This window comes from Trichosurus vulpecula, chromosome 9 (assembly GCF_011100635.1).
Source record: "Trichosurus vulpecula isolate mTriVul1 chromosome 9, mTriVul1.pri, whole genome shotgun sequence".
Taxonomy (NCBI): Eukaryota; Metazoa; Chordata; class Mammalia; order Diprotodontia; family Phalangeridae; genus Trichosurus; species Trichosurus vulpecula.
This window is the reverse complement of record NC_050581.1, coordinates 83,839,170-83,854,406: the sequence shown is the minus strand read 5'-3', so window position 1 is coordinate 83,854,406 and position 15,237 is coordinate 83,839,170. Positions and strand designations below refer to the sequence as shown.

At 38.3% G+C, this 15,237-nt stretch overlaps 1 protein-coding gene across 1 annotated transcript in view; it reads left to right on the top strand.

Moving 5' to 3' along the window:
* The window catches only part of GLIS3 (GLIS family zinc finger 3), a 164,655-nt gene that overhangs the window by 120,054 nt on the left and 29,364 nt on the right, over positions 1 to 15,237 (top strand). The window contains exon 6 of the mRNA XM_036739589.1: positions 4,563 to 4,738. Coding sequence (XP_036595484.1) covers positions 4,563 to 4,738 — 176 coding nt within the window. The remainder of the gene's footprint in view (positions 1 to 4,562; positions 4,739 to 15,237) is intronic.

Sequence of the window (15,237 nt, the reverse complement as noted above, 5' to 3'; positions counted from 1 at the left end):
ATACTCTTCAAACCATCTTAACATTAAACCATATTTTAAAACCTATTTTTATGCTCTTTTGTGTCCACCTTAGCATTAAAGTCACCAACATATGTATCAAAGAATACCTTGATTTGGTTGGGAGGATCATATCAAATTCTTTGAAGCATTTCTCTCTCCCTTCCCTCTCCACAGCAGATGTTGGTATCAAAACTGTATTTATCTGCATAGTCCTTCTTTTGCTTATCTATGTTCATCATGAACAATGTAAGATGATACAAACCAAGCATGTCATAAAATGATATTTCACATTGCCTTTTGACACACAATGAAACTAACTCCACTACACTAACTTTTTATTTGCCTCTCCAGAGCAAACCTGTCAGCCATCTATCCATTTAGCTACAACTTTCTTTTATTTCATTCATTATAAGAATGTCAATATTGATATGGGTCACTTCTTCCAATTGTATGTCATTTCACCAATCATTGGATAAACACTCTACACTTAATGTTCCAGCAGTTAAGTTAATGTTTAATTAATGTTAGCCTCTATTCTCTCTTCTGTCACCATCAACATTGTAGAAGAAGTTGCCTAAAAGTGAGAGCCATTTTCCCCCTTTTCTCTTTGTTTCATGGGTCACTCTGGCCAAAGAATTTGTCACCTAGTAGTCAATGGCCTGGTGATGAGTCTCTCTCTTCACAAGCAAACTCAGTCTGAATCAAATGCTTTCAAGCATAGTAGGGCCTACTACAATTTGTGGTACTTAACCTTCAAACTCCACAGCTCATGTCTATGCCATAATGAGACACTGGAGAAGGACTTGGGGAAGGTCTTAGAAAGATCCATGGAGATGATGTTCTCAGTGTAAGTCCTGTATTTGTTTACCTAAGTCTTTTAACACTTCTTCTCAGGATAATATCTACTGAAAGGTTAATAGGCTCTGAAAAAAAATATTTACCTGGCAAGAGGTCTTCAATTAATGTTTTCTTTAAAAGAAGTAGTAGCAATAAAAACTGTAAGTAAACCAGGTGGCTTAATTTAACTACTTCACTGCCTCTGTCCACTGAAATCTCATATCTTAAGAGTTGTAAAGGAACTTTTAAGTCATCTAGTCCAATATTATTCTTTGTCTCTTTGTTGTTTCTTAACACATCTATATTATATCCCAATAGAAAGGTAAGAATAGTTTTACATACTGTCTCACTTAAGCTGTTCCAACAGGGAGGATGGAAGGGAGAAGAAGACAGAAGAGCAGGGGAGAGAGAAAGAAAGAGAGTGGAGAGAAGGAAAAGGGAAGAGGGCAGAGCAGGATAGAACAGGAAAGGAAAGAGATCTCAATTTGGAGAGTCATCCTTTTTGATATATGGACTTTAAAAGGCAGAGAGAGGTAAATTGACTTGTTACAAGGAAGTTAATGATATAATCAGATGAGTGATCTAGGAATGCTAATTTCACACTCTGTGTCTAAAGGATGGAAGAACATCTAGTTGAAAAGTTGGTAATGCACTAAGCTGTACTTTTGGTAAACTTATGACCACTGTCTATTAGGACTTATCAAAATTGGTTTTGATCTAAGAGTCAGCCCCAGATTTTAGGAATCAGGTTATTTTTTCAACTTTTAGAATTATTCAACTATTATAATAGTCTCCAAATTGGACTCCCTATCGCTGATCTCTTCTCTATCTTGTCTATTTCGACAGCTACTAAAATAATCTTTCTAAGGCATATGCCACTCCCCTGCTCAAAAGTCTTCAGTAGATTTCTAATGCCTATAGAAATGAAGCAAATTCCTTAGCCTGGCATTTGGGACTCCAGTCTACCTTCTCAGCTTTATTCCACATTATTTGCTTCCATGGCCTCTACATTCCAGCCAAACTAGACTGTTAGCTGTTCTTCAGTTTCATCTTGCCATCTTCAGCCTCTTTGCATTTCTTGTGAAAGCTAATGTACTCCTTTTAACCCTGTCCTCTTCCTCCCTCCTCCGCCTCCACCCAGTGTTTAAATCCTCTTCCTTCATGATTCAGCTCAGGTTCTATTTCTCCCAGTCAACTAGCATTTCTTAAATACTTACTATGTGCCAGACACTGCCCCACCTTCCCCTGGTCCTAGCATTCTCTGGTTCCTCAGTTTCCTAGAGTACCTTTCTGAATTATGCCAGTTCCCTTCTCCCATTCTTCCTTGACTTAGACTTATATTTACAGATGTTGTATCCCTTCCTACTCCCCACTCAGTAGTCTATAAGTCTAAGGACAACTGTGCTTTTTTAATCTTTGTGATGAAGGCACCAGCACACTGCCTTCTACATGCTTACTAAGTGCCTAATTTCATGGTTGTTCAAGAAAAGAAAGTGTGTATATGTGGCAGTGGGAGGTGGAGATGAATTTGACACCCAAATTTAGGTCTCTTCAAGTCTTTAGATGGATTGGAAGTATCCCCTGGAAAGGGTCAAAAGGGAGCAGAACCTATCTAAGGTACTTTCTGGGCTATGGCTTTGCCAGAGCACTAGTGGCCACAAGCCTATATCTGTTCCCTTTCTCTACCCTCCTGCTCACAAATAGGCAGGAACCAAGACTAAACATGAGCTTGGAGTGGTATTATGGCTGAAGATCATTATGGACCTGCCAGATGGGTCCCACTAATGCCCAAGTCCACAGAAGTACTGGCTGGTGCCAAATTCCTGGAGATTCTTATCATTGTATTGCTAGATACATTGTGGAGTGAAGACCTCTTTCTATATGTTCCATGGATAGACAGCTAGGTGGCACAGTGGATAGAGCACTTAATTACAATTCAGGAAGACCTTAGTTCAAAAACTCCCTCTAACACTTAATAGCTATAACTCTAAAAACTCACTCTAAATCAATAGGTTTTTCTTTGAATTGTGGGTAATTACAACACCTACCTCACAGGTCTGTTGTGTATCTCAAATGAGATAAATGGCTTTGCAAACCTTAAAGAACCATATAAATTTTGTGTATTCTTAGCTATTGCATTGCTCTAAAAAGAATGTCCCTCTTCAAATTTAAGAAAAATAATCTGTACTAAAAACTTTCTTTTACTTTTCTTACTACAAGATATTACAAGATAAAAATACATCTTCCCTTATGTATCCCAGATAAAACATAACATCTCTGAACCTTAGTTTCCTCATCCATAAATTAATGTTAATAATATTTATGCTTGCTCTTTCTTTGTGGTGGCTAAGAATTGGAAATTGAAGGGATGCCCATCAATTGGAGAATGGCTAAACAAATTGTGGTATATGATTGTGATGGAATATTATTGTGCTATAAAAATGACAGACAGATGATTTCAGAAGAAACCTGGATAGACTTACATAAACTGATGCAAAGTGAAGTGAGTAGAACCAGGAAAATGCTGCAGCAATATTGTGTGATGAAGAATTGTGAATGATTTAGCTATTCACAGCAATACAATGGTCTAAAACACTTCCAAAGGACTCATGATGAAGCATTCTATCCACCTCCAGAGAAAGAACTGAAAACAGACTGAAGCATGCCATTTTTCACTTTCTTTCTGTTATTCTTTTTTATTTGAGTCTTCTACAAAAATGACTAATATGGAAATGTTTTATATGATTGCACATGTATAACCTATATCTGCTTACTATCTCAGGGAGGTGGGAAGGATAGAATTTGAAACACAAAACTTAAAAAAGCAAATGATAGAAAATTATTTTAACTTGTAATTGGGGAAAAATAAAATATTATGCATAAAAATAATATTTATGTTACCAACCTTACAGGGCTGTTAAAAAGAAAGTATATTATCAATGCTAAAGTGCTAGGTAATGAGTTATTACAAACATTTCTTCCCTACCTTCCACCTAAAAACTACTCTACCGAACGAATATGATTGGCATAAATAGTTGCAAAAGATGGTTTCCCATTCTGTTTCTGTTTGAGCCAAGGGAGTGCTTTGTGCCAAGCACAGAACCCACTTCAGCCTCTGGGGCTCTACATTTCAAACCATACTTGACCCTTTTGAGGTTTAAGTCAATTTACTCTTGGCAAAGGGAAATGCATTGTTTGAAAAGGATTAAACCGTCATACCAAAGCCCTGTAACACTTCTTGGACATCACATGTGTCTTACAAAACAAAATTTTGATGAGCTAAGTGTAAATGAATCAGAAACATATGGATTAAATTTCCCTTAAAATACAAATGGATTTAAAAATTAGCAGAAAAAGGGGGCCTGGCAAAATGTGCTCTGAGCTTCGCCAACCTCCAAATGTTTGAAATCAAGTTTGAAAGACTTAACAAACCCACATGTAACTGTGAGGTTTGTTTGTTTGTTTTTTCTCTCCTTTACTGGTTTGTTTAATAATCATAGTTAAGATGTGAGTGAAAAGAGAAGCTCACAGGAGGGAATGAATGGATGAGAAGCAAATAATACAGGTATATTTGTTAAGAGTATATTGTCATTCTCTTTCCTAACTTGGTTTGTGATCAGCTAACTAACATTTTGCCTCAAAGCTTTTTTTTTTTAAAAAAAATTAACCTTTGCTCCAGCCATCTTATGTTGCTTCCATTTTTGTTTTTCCAATTGTTTCCTTAGGTTTGCCCCTTCTGCTCCATCGCCCCACCATATCAGCCCCAGGAGAATGCCAGCCCCCACTTCAGTCATGCAGAGACAACCACCTTCCCATGTTCAGCAGTCAGCAGGATCACACTTGAAGTCATACCAGCCAGTAACGAGTTCTTCCTTTCAACCAAATGGCATCCATGTTCATGGTAAGGAAAAAAGAAATAGAAAATTACGGTGTCTTGATTTGAAAAAGCTTTATTATGCTGGTAAAGTTGCCCCTGAATCCACAGAATACATTTGAATCAGAAGAGGAAGGTTCTGCTTAAGTTTCTTGTGACCTTCCTCTGCAGTGATACGTATAAAAATAAAATATGCCATGGAATCCCTCTGTATTTTGTAGACTTGAAAAATGAGGTGGCACTATTTCTGATCCTCACAAATAGTTCAGTCCATAGAACAGGGCCTTCTAGCCCCCTTTCCCCTAGGTTTCTCTATCACAATGTTATTTATGCATAATTATGCTGTGCTTCCAAAAGATGGTAGGTTAGCCAGGAAAAAAAACAAATATGCTATGGGAAGCCTGCCACCTCTAAAGCTGGGATGGACCCTGTAGCCTAAGAAAGAGTGGTAGGTAAACCTGAGTAGTAGAAAGATGTTTGGCTCTGCCAGCAGAACAAAGTTCATGGGCAAATGGCTTCAGGAAGAGGGAGTAGAGGAGGATTCAGGCTGGGTCCTCCAGCTTATTAGTACCTGCAGCACCATCACTCCAAAAAACAATGGCAAAAACTTTCTCCCACAAGGGAACTTCATTACTGCAGAACAGGGCAGAGGACTCCATAATGGATTCTTCTCTGTACCTGCCTCTGCAGATCAGAGTCTGAGCCTGGCTGGCCTGTTTTATCTATTACCATCTTATCTTGGGTTAGATGGAGGCAATGGGGTGCGATGGAAAGAGTACTAACTGAGAAGTCTGAGGAGCTGGGTTTAGAGCCAACCTCTGACACTACCTGCGTGATCTTAGACAATCACTTAACCTCTCTGGCACTCAGTTTCTTCAACTGTTAAATAGAGCTTTTGGACTACAGGTCCTGAGATCATTTCCAGCTTTTGATCTATAAACCTGTGATCCTTCTTCACGTGAAGTCCATTTTAATTTTGGTACCTCTGACTTGAATTGTCTGTCTTAAACTGTAATGGGGGCTTACTAAGAAACATTCAAGTTTTCCTATACGGCATCCATGATTTTTAATTAAATAATTAGACAGAATACTGGAATGTTAGGAAATCTGGGTTCTAGTCAGATCTGAGCTGCTTTTGTGACTCAATTATTAAATTGTCCGTGTGAGCATTTACACTTCAGAAACTGGTAATCTTCATAAATCAGGGCTTGCTTTATTGCTTTGTGATTGTCTATACTTAAGAAAGTGTTACTAATAGAGTGAACTTAAAAGTGTGTATAATATATATGTACATATATATAATGTATATACATACATATATGTGTGTGTATAAACATACACACATATATTTGCAGAGCCTGGTTGTTAAACATTTAAAAGCACACCCTTGTAATTACTGTTGAGCCCAAGAGCAGTGTAGTAGCAAGTTCAGTGAATGAAAATCATCACCAGACCAGAAACCTGGGGATCATAAGCTAATCATAATAATAATTATAGTAATAGTACTATTAATAATAATTACTGGCATTTTATATAGTGCCTTAAGTACTTTGCAAACTGCGTTATATCCATTATCTCATTTAAGCCTCAGGACACTCTTGGTTCTAGGCTACTCTGGTCTTCTTATGTCTGTCATGGATGTCTTCATTGGCCTTTGAATCACCCTCAATTTTGATTCAATGAAATGGTGTTATTCTATGGTTTCCTGGCATAAGCATCTCCTAAATACTGGTGTTAAGAAGATGAAACTTTTTTTTCTATCACAGAGGAGTTGGGGATCTTTGAATATGTGATCAAAGGCAGTCTTCCCATTCTCTTCTTTCTGTTCAATTATGACTGCAGCTCATGTCTATTTTCAGTGCCCTTCCAAGAAATATAAGTTCTGATGCTCTAAATCAATGGTCATATTAGGTGAGGGGTCAGTAAACTACAGCCTGTGAGCCATATCTGGTCTACCACCTGTTTTTGTACAGCCCTCAAGCTAACTAGTCTTAGCCTAGTTTTGGTCCATGAACCATTGTTTGCTGACCTCTGGTTAGGCAATAGGCATTTTTCATCTTTCTTTCTTTCTATGTAGATAGTATAGGTCACTCTTTTAAGTGTTTGTAGATTTCACTGAGGAAATCTTTTTTTTCTTCATATATTTAATTTTATTTTAGTTTTGACTTTTCTTTTTTTATTTTAGACTTAAATGCTAAAACAAACACACCATAACAAAAGAAAAAGAAAGATTATTAACTTAAATATAGAAACTTAAGTTGAGGAAACCTTTTGATATCATGGGTCTTGATCACCCTGTACTCTCCATCCTCCCCTTGCACAACCTCCTCACCAGTGTACAAGTATACTTTCCTCTTCTCCCTGAACCTCCAGGTCTGGAGCCAGGAACAATGATCATATCAACTCTGTCATTGCTCTTTGATGGAGTATGTCAGCTTCTACCCACATTCACAATCCCTATAACTTTCCAAGCTAAAGTACTCCTCCCTGGCCATCCTACTCCTACATGTTGTCTCCCCCATTAAAATGTAGGCCACTTGAGGACAGGAACTCTCTGTTTTTTTGTTTGTGTCTCTAACATTTATCCCACTACATGGCACATAATAAATGCTTGATTAATATTTTTCCATTCATGTATTGATGTCACAAGACATTTATGAACAGGAACAACTGGATGACCTTACCGTCTCTTGGGAAATTGACATCCATTTGACCTCTGCATAGGACAGACATCCTCCATGACAGTAACAAATATTTTTGACAATCATATATCCTCATTTTATGCTCTATTAGATATCAGAAACCCCAGGTTCTGAAGACAGAAAAAATCTTAGAGATCCACTAGTCCAATACCCTTATTTAACAGACAAGGAACCTGAGGCTTCAAAAGGATAAGGGACCATCCCACGATTGTTTAGCAAGGTCTTGACAATAGCATACACCTGTACCCTAATGAAAACCCACTGGGTTCAGTCAGTGCCAATGTTGCTATCTGATAGCATCCATGTGTTCTTGTTAAGTGTGTCTTCCAAGGACTTAATCAATCATCATCCCAGAGTTCTAATGGCATCTGACTCAGATGCCCTCAAAGTTCTCCATAGTAGATGGAGGTCAAGAAGAAATGTTATTACCATTTTTAAAAGAGAAGAACTGAGGCAAAGGGCAGCATAAATTGTCTAGCTGAGTCTATGGTATGAAGTCACCCTTTAGACGTGCGTGCCATCTACATTAGTGGTGACTGATTTAGAAACTAAATCAAGCGGTGTTCCATTAACAGCTTTTTAAAGAAGTGTTTGATGAAATGTGCATTTCAAGAAGAGTCATATACATACCATTAAGTTTCCTCGCTCAATGAGTTCTTCAAGACCAGAACTCAACTGTTGTTTTCCTCTTTAGCTCTATGTAATTATATAGAACAAAAATGTCAAAACATGCAAAACTGTTCCAACTAGCTGTGTGACCTTGAGAAACTCTCTTCACTCAGCCTCAATTTCCCCTTCTGTAGGATAAGGGATTTATACTGGATGTTCTTTAAGGTCTGTTACAGCTCTAAATCTATGATTATGTATGAAACAATGTGGTGAAGTCGAAAATGTACTTAGTCTGTTGTCTGAAGACTTGGGTTCAAATTTGAATTCTGCTAGTTAGCATTTTCTTTGTGGGACTTTGGGCAAATCATTGTACCTCTTCACCTTCCAGGACCTCAGTTTCCTTACCAGTAAAATGAAAGGAGAGACAATTCTTTTCTTTTTTAATAAGTTTATTTATTTTTAATTTTCTACATTCACTTCTGTGAGTTTAGATTTTCTCCCCCTCCCTCTCCTCCTCCTCCCCAAGATGGCATGCAATCTGATATAGGTTCTACGTAAGGATTCCTATTAAACATTTTCACATCTATCATGTTGTATAGAAGAATTAGAATGAATGGGAGTAACCATGAGAAAGAAAAACATAAAACAAAATAAGAAAATAGCCTGCTTCGATCTGTATTCACACTCTATATTTCTTTTTCCAGATGTGGATGGCATTTTCCATCATGAGTCCCTTGGCATTGCCTTACGTCTTTGCATTGCTGAGAAGAGCTAAGTCTATCAAAGTCAGTCATTGCATACTGTGGCTGTTACAGTGTACAGTATCCTCCTGTTTCTGCTCACTTCACTCAGCCTCAGTTCATATAAGTCTTTCGAAATTTTTCTGAAATTTTCCTGCTCATTGTTTCTTATAGCATGATAGTATTCCATTACATTCATATATCACAACTTGTTCAGCCATTCCCCAATTGACAGGCATCCCCTCAATTTGCGGTTCTTGGCCACCACAAAAAAGAGCTGCTATAAATATTTCTGTACATGTGGGTCCTTTTCTTGTTTTTGTGATCTGAGGAAAGACAAATTTGAAAACTACAAAGTCTCTTAGAAATTCAGTCCAACTTCCTCATTTTGCAAATGTGGAAATTGAGGTGCAGAGAGAGCATGTGATTTTGTCCAAGGTCACAAAGAGAATGAGCATCAGAGCAAGGACTTGAACCTAGGCCTCTTGACTCCAAGTCTGTGATACCCCATTGGTCCAATTTTTGCCTTGCTCTCTCTGAACATTATCTTCCTCCTGAATTTCTGAAAATCTGCCGATCAGCTTAGCTTTGCAGTATCCAGGTTTGAGCCTGATACATTCTTTTTACTCACTTTAGTACATTTCTTTAAAAATGTAATGGCCACACAGGACATGATTCATATTCTCTTTAAATAGAGTACCAGTCACTTTACTAAAGCTCAATTACAGGAAGACCTTTTTTTTTCTTTTGTGCTTAAAAAAATTAAAAAAAAAAAGACCTGAGTAAATGAGGAGGGAATTTCAACTCCATGCAAAGGCTGAAGGAATATTCCTTTGGGTCATGTACAGATTAGAAGCTGGCTAGATAAAGAACACATCCCGTCTCAGATCTCAGCTTCCTCTGTGCCATTTTAAACACATTCTTTCTCTCCAGGGACATCACTGGGAGACTTTCAATACTATTTTATGGCATAGGATACAGTTCTTTTTTTAACTCTAAAAATAAAACTCTTTTCTAGAACATTTTCCCCTGATCTGCTATAATTCTGTAAGAAATAATAATAGCCGACATTTATATAGCACTTCAAGATTTGCAAAGCACTTTATACACGTTATCTCATTTGAGCGTCATAGCAATCCCATGAGGTTGGTAATTTCTACCATCATTTTACCCATAAGGAAATTGAGGCTTGAAAAAAATGAAGTGACTTTCCAGTGATCATACAGTTAGTAAGTATCAGAGAGGGGATTTGAACTAAAGTCTTTCAGACTGCTTTGCAACCTTGAGCAAGTTATTTAAGTTGGGCCTCAGTGTCCTCATCTGTAAAACTAAGAAGTTAGACTAGATTATCTGGAAAATTTCCAGCTCCAGACCTATGATCCTATGATTTTGAGATCTCTGAGTTCCTTCCCAGATGTAAATTCTAGGATCCCAGGCTCTATCAGCCAGGACAAATAACTACCATGGTAAGCTATTTTTTAAAGACCCTCATTTTTTTCCTCTTTCATTTTATAGTGATTAAACAGAGTAAGTACATTTGTGTAGCAGTTTGATACAATAGGAAGTAAACTGGAGTTAAAGTCAGAAGACCTGGGTTCAAATCCTAGCTTGGTAACTTACAAGCTCTGTAATCACGGGCAAGCCACTTAATCTCTTTAGGTTTCAGTTTCTTCATCTGGAAAATGGGTTGGAATAGATGGCCACTAAGGTCCCTTCTAGTTCTAAATTTATGCCCCTATGATTTATGATCCTACAAATCTCTGTGAATCTACTTGATTCTGAGCTCCAAGAAGGCAGAAAATTTTTGTGCCTCTTTGTTATCCCTAGTGCTTAGCATAGTGCCTGGTATACAGTAGGCACTTAATAAAGACTACTTGACTTGAGTCCTTGAAAGATCATCCTTACTGCTTAAGGGACAATAGCATTCTCCATCCTCACCATTACTAGCAAAAGTCTGTTAACCATGATCTCAGTTTACCTCCACACAACTGAAATCCTTCCTCTGGAAACTATTCCTTCACTGCTTGCTCTTATTTTTCCTTCTTATTCTCTAAAGCTTCCCAGTAGTCAACACAAAGATTTCAATCAGGCAAGGTCGAATCATTAGATTTCATTAAGGAGAATACCATGGAGTGCTTTCTTCAGCCTGAACCATTTGATATATATCATGTAGCTATGGGGAGCAGGAGCCTTCCCTGTTAGTCTCTGTCTCCTGCAGTTCATAACCTGCCTTCTCATGATTTAAAGAGCTGTAGCTACAGCCACTGAACCCTCCACTCAATCTGCTACCAAAACAATGGTGACATTTTTCTGTCTCGATGTGTAGTCTTAAACTTGTCAGCTCAGTTTAAATTGGCTCCATCAAGAAAGAAAGGATTTCGTGGCCAACATTCTTTTGAACGGAATGATTTGTAAATGGTTTCTCTGGCTTTTAGCAGAAGCATCTTTCAAGTTCATGTAAATCAACCAACATTAATATTTAAATAGGAATGAAGTAGCAGGTATGACTTTAACTAACTTCATGCTCCATCAGCTGCTTACATCAGGTTCTGACTTCTGATTTCCAGGAAAGAGCCATTTTGGAAGCAGGAGTGATGACCTGTCTTGTTTCTCAAAATGTACCAAGAATTGAATGTTGGAATGTGCATGTATTTTTAAGCAAGTTATGGAGATAATAAACAGAATCTTCTCCCAAGGGAAATTTAGTCACAACTACAGATGCTTTGTTGTGAAATAAATGTCAGTAAGCTCAAAAGAAAAACTACTGCTAAGAATTTGGGGACTGTGTGGGAAATGAGCTAAGCCCATGTTCAAACTCCTGTTTGTAATCACAGTAACAATATAATGGTGCAGGAAGATTGATTTCTTCACCAACAAGGAAATAGTTAGGTACCAGAAACCCTGGTGAAATGAGTAGTCACCGAGTGAGCCAATCAGTATGTGCTAGGATGTTTCTCTTATTATCATTGTTAATCATCATTTACATGAATAATTACATTAAGCTCAATAATGCTGTCCTAAATGCTCACAGAGGACTAAGGAGTAATTGCCTGCTCCAAGGAAATTATAAATGAGTGTACAAAATCAATGCAGATCACTGTACACAATCACCCTAAGAATAACTTATCTAAATCTTAATGAATCCCAGCAATTCTACAGAGTTCGAACAACACCTAGATGCATGCACACATGCATGCATGGGTGCACACAAACACACACACACACACACATGTAGAGACTATCCAATATATTTTTGCAACTTTAATAATCAAACATGTAGGTGGCAAGGTAGGGTGGATAGAATGCTTCCTGAGGAAGACCTGGATTCAAATCTGACCTCTGACACTTGACCACTTGTATGGAAAAGATTCATGGGTGGACTCAGAAGAGATTTGGTTCCTCCTCTGAAAAGCTCTTCAAGCAAACACCACTTTTGAGGTGTGTGGAAGGGAGGATTCTTTGGGGGCCATAGGAAGGGAGTAGATAACAACTAAGATTCCTCTCAAAGCTGAAACTGTGTGATTCTTTGTATCTGTGGGTTAAGTCCTTCAGCCTGTACTACCCCTGGCAACTTGCTAAAACCAATAATAAGAATTAATATGAATTAAGTCCTAAGTGGGTTGCAATTTGCTTGGGTAGAGTTCCTGCACTCAGTTTTCTCTATTAATGAAATCACAGATCCTTTACATATTCATTTCCCATAATGAAAAAATAATAAATATTTTAATGAGCAGTTATGGAAAAGGTCCTGACACTGAATTGACTGGGCTACGGCCCACCCAGGCACATCATTTAAATATAGCTAATAAATATTGGTTGGTCTACTCACTTTATAATGATTTATTTCACCATAGTTTTCTGCCTTTGAGCAACACTGTAAAGTCAAAGTCATTTGTCCTCCAGTACCCCTCATCTCCCAAATTCAGGCTGTTTCCTCTTCTCAGAACCCTAACCCCTACCCAGGTGGCAAATTCGCAACTCACTCCAGTACCTTCCTGTGATAGAAAAAAAAAACTATTCTGATAAGTCACTAACATTTTCAGTGATTTTTTCCTCAAGCAATCAGCATTCATTCAGCATCTACTACAGTCAAGGCACTATGCTAACTGCTTGTGAACAACAAATTAATCTATTATCATTTATTAAGTGCCTACTATGTGCCAGGTTCTGTGACAGTCAATGGGGGATACAAGATAAGAGTGAAACATTTCCTGCCCTGGAGGAATTTATAATCTAACTAGGGCAAATAATATGTGTGTGTGTGTGTGTGTGTATAGGTGTATCAAAATATTTGTTTACAAGAAAGAGTATACTGGACTTGCCATTACAGGACCAAAATCCAATCCTGGCTTTGATATTTAGCACGGGTGACTTTGGGCAGGTCATCTGTAAAATAAGGGGGCAAAATAAGACAGATTCGCTAGAGTCTCTTCTAGCTCTAAACCTCAGATCCATTGACAATTTTTGGGAGGAGGGCACTGGTAGCTAAGGAGACTCCCAAAGGTGTTCATGTAGAAGGTAGCACAGACAATAAAGGATTCTAAGAGGAAGCCCTGCATATTAGCCATAGGAGGTAGCCAAGAGAAAGCACAGAGACAGAAGACAGGACATAGAGTAGCATTAAAAGGCCAGTTAGGCTGGACCATAGAGTATGTGAAGAGGAATCATAAAAATGTATAAAATATATATAATATACAAATATATATTTAAAATTACATATATTTATGATATATAGAAATTATATATGATAGAATATAAATATATGCATATAAATCACATAAAGTATAAAAAAGTTTAGAAAAATAGGTTGGGGTCAAGTTGTAAAGGGCTTTGAAGGTCAACCTGAGGAGTTTCTATTTGTTTCTAAAGGTAGAAGAGAGCCACTTGAACTTGTTGAGATGGGAAGCAACCTGGATCAGACCTTCACTTTGGGAAATTCACTTTGGCAGCCTAATGGAAGATGGATTGGATTGGGGAGAGACTCAAGTCATAGGCTATTACAATTCAGTAGTGAGAGGTGATGAGGATCTGAAGTAAGATGGTGGCTGTATGAATAGAAAGACAGCAAGATTTGGCAATTGACTAGATATGTGGGACAAGTGAAAGTAAGGAATAGAGGATCACAAAGGTTGTGAACCTGGGTGGCTAGAGGGGCAGTGTTGCCCTTGACAGAAATATCAGAATTTGGAAGAGGGGTATGTGAGAGGGCAGTGATAATGAGTTTTGTTTTGGATCTGTTGAGCTTGAGGTGTCTATTGAACACTGAGTTGGAAATTTACAAAAGACAATGGTTGACATGGAGGCCAAAGCTTAGGTGAGAGAATGAGACTTTATTTGTCAGGTTCTTTATGTTGTTGTCGGCCCATTTTTTTCTAGGCTATGTCTTGATATTTATCTTTTTGTTAAAGTTGGACTCTGCTCCCAAGGTAGAAGGGGCACTGTCTGAAGCTTCAGGTTTTTTGTTCTGTTGTTTTCAGAGCTAGTTCAGGGAGTCTGTTAAGTTTTCAATTCCCTGAGGCAGTAGAATCGAAGTAGAGGTGTGGTCACTGCTTTCCTGGTCTGTATTCTGGTTTATGAGCAACCACAGTACCATTTTCTGCCCTGGAACTGTGATCAGGGTTTCTGTTCCCATGCAGCTGGGATCTCTAGAGTTTTAGTGCTCCTCCTCAGTCTGGGACTAAGAACCAGAACCAAGTATGGGCTATGCAACAGAATCCTGGACCCAGTGTAAGGGGCCCTTATAATCTCCTTCTGAACAGTTGCCCAACACCCTTATCATCTGTAGGGTGAGAGCTCTGGAATTCACTGCCACAGATTCAGTTGCCCCCAAGGCCTGCTGCTGGCTTGGCCTTGTGGGGCATGGCCTGTAACTGGCTACCTTTGCAGGGGTCTGGGGCCTTGCTGATGGCTTTCCAGGTGGACATGCTCTGGACTGCACCCTCCTCTTAATCCAATGATATAGATCTTTCCTCCTGACCTACTAAATTTTCTTGGGCTAAAATATTGTTTCACCATGTCCTTTTCATGGTTTTGCCACTCTAGAATTCATTTCAAGGCATTATTTTAAAGTTGTTTGGAGGGGAATTTGGGAGAGGAAGGGTGAGTCCCTGCCATTATTCCACCATGTTGGCTCTGCCTTCAGTCCTTTACGTTTCAGAAAATCAGTTAAGGAACTTAAAGCTAACGTTTTTCCTGGAGGTTGTGAAAGTTCAGTTCAGGGTTTTGTTTTGTTTTGTTTTTTTCCTTTTAATGTTTTGTTATTTTTCCTTTTTCTTATCTGTGGCCAGAAGCTGAAATGGAAAATGTCCCTCTAACTGGGCAGGGTATAGTCCCATCTCTCTATATATACACTCCGTAGGATGGCCACTGTTACATAAGAAATTCGGATTTCCTAGAGCAAACCTAGAGCAAGTGATCTCTTAACCCTGAGCCATCCTGTCCTGCCTCTGGACTTGAGGCTTTGGTTTCTAGTCCA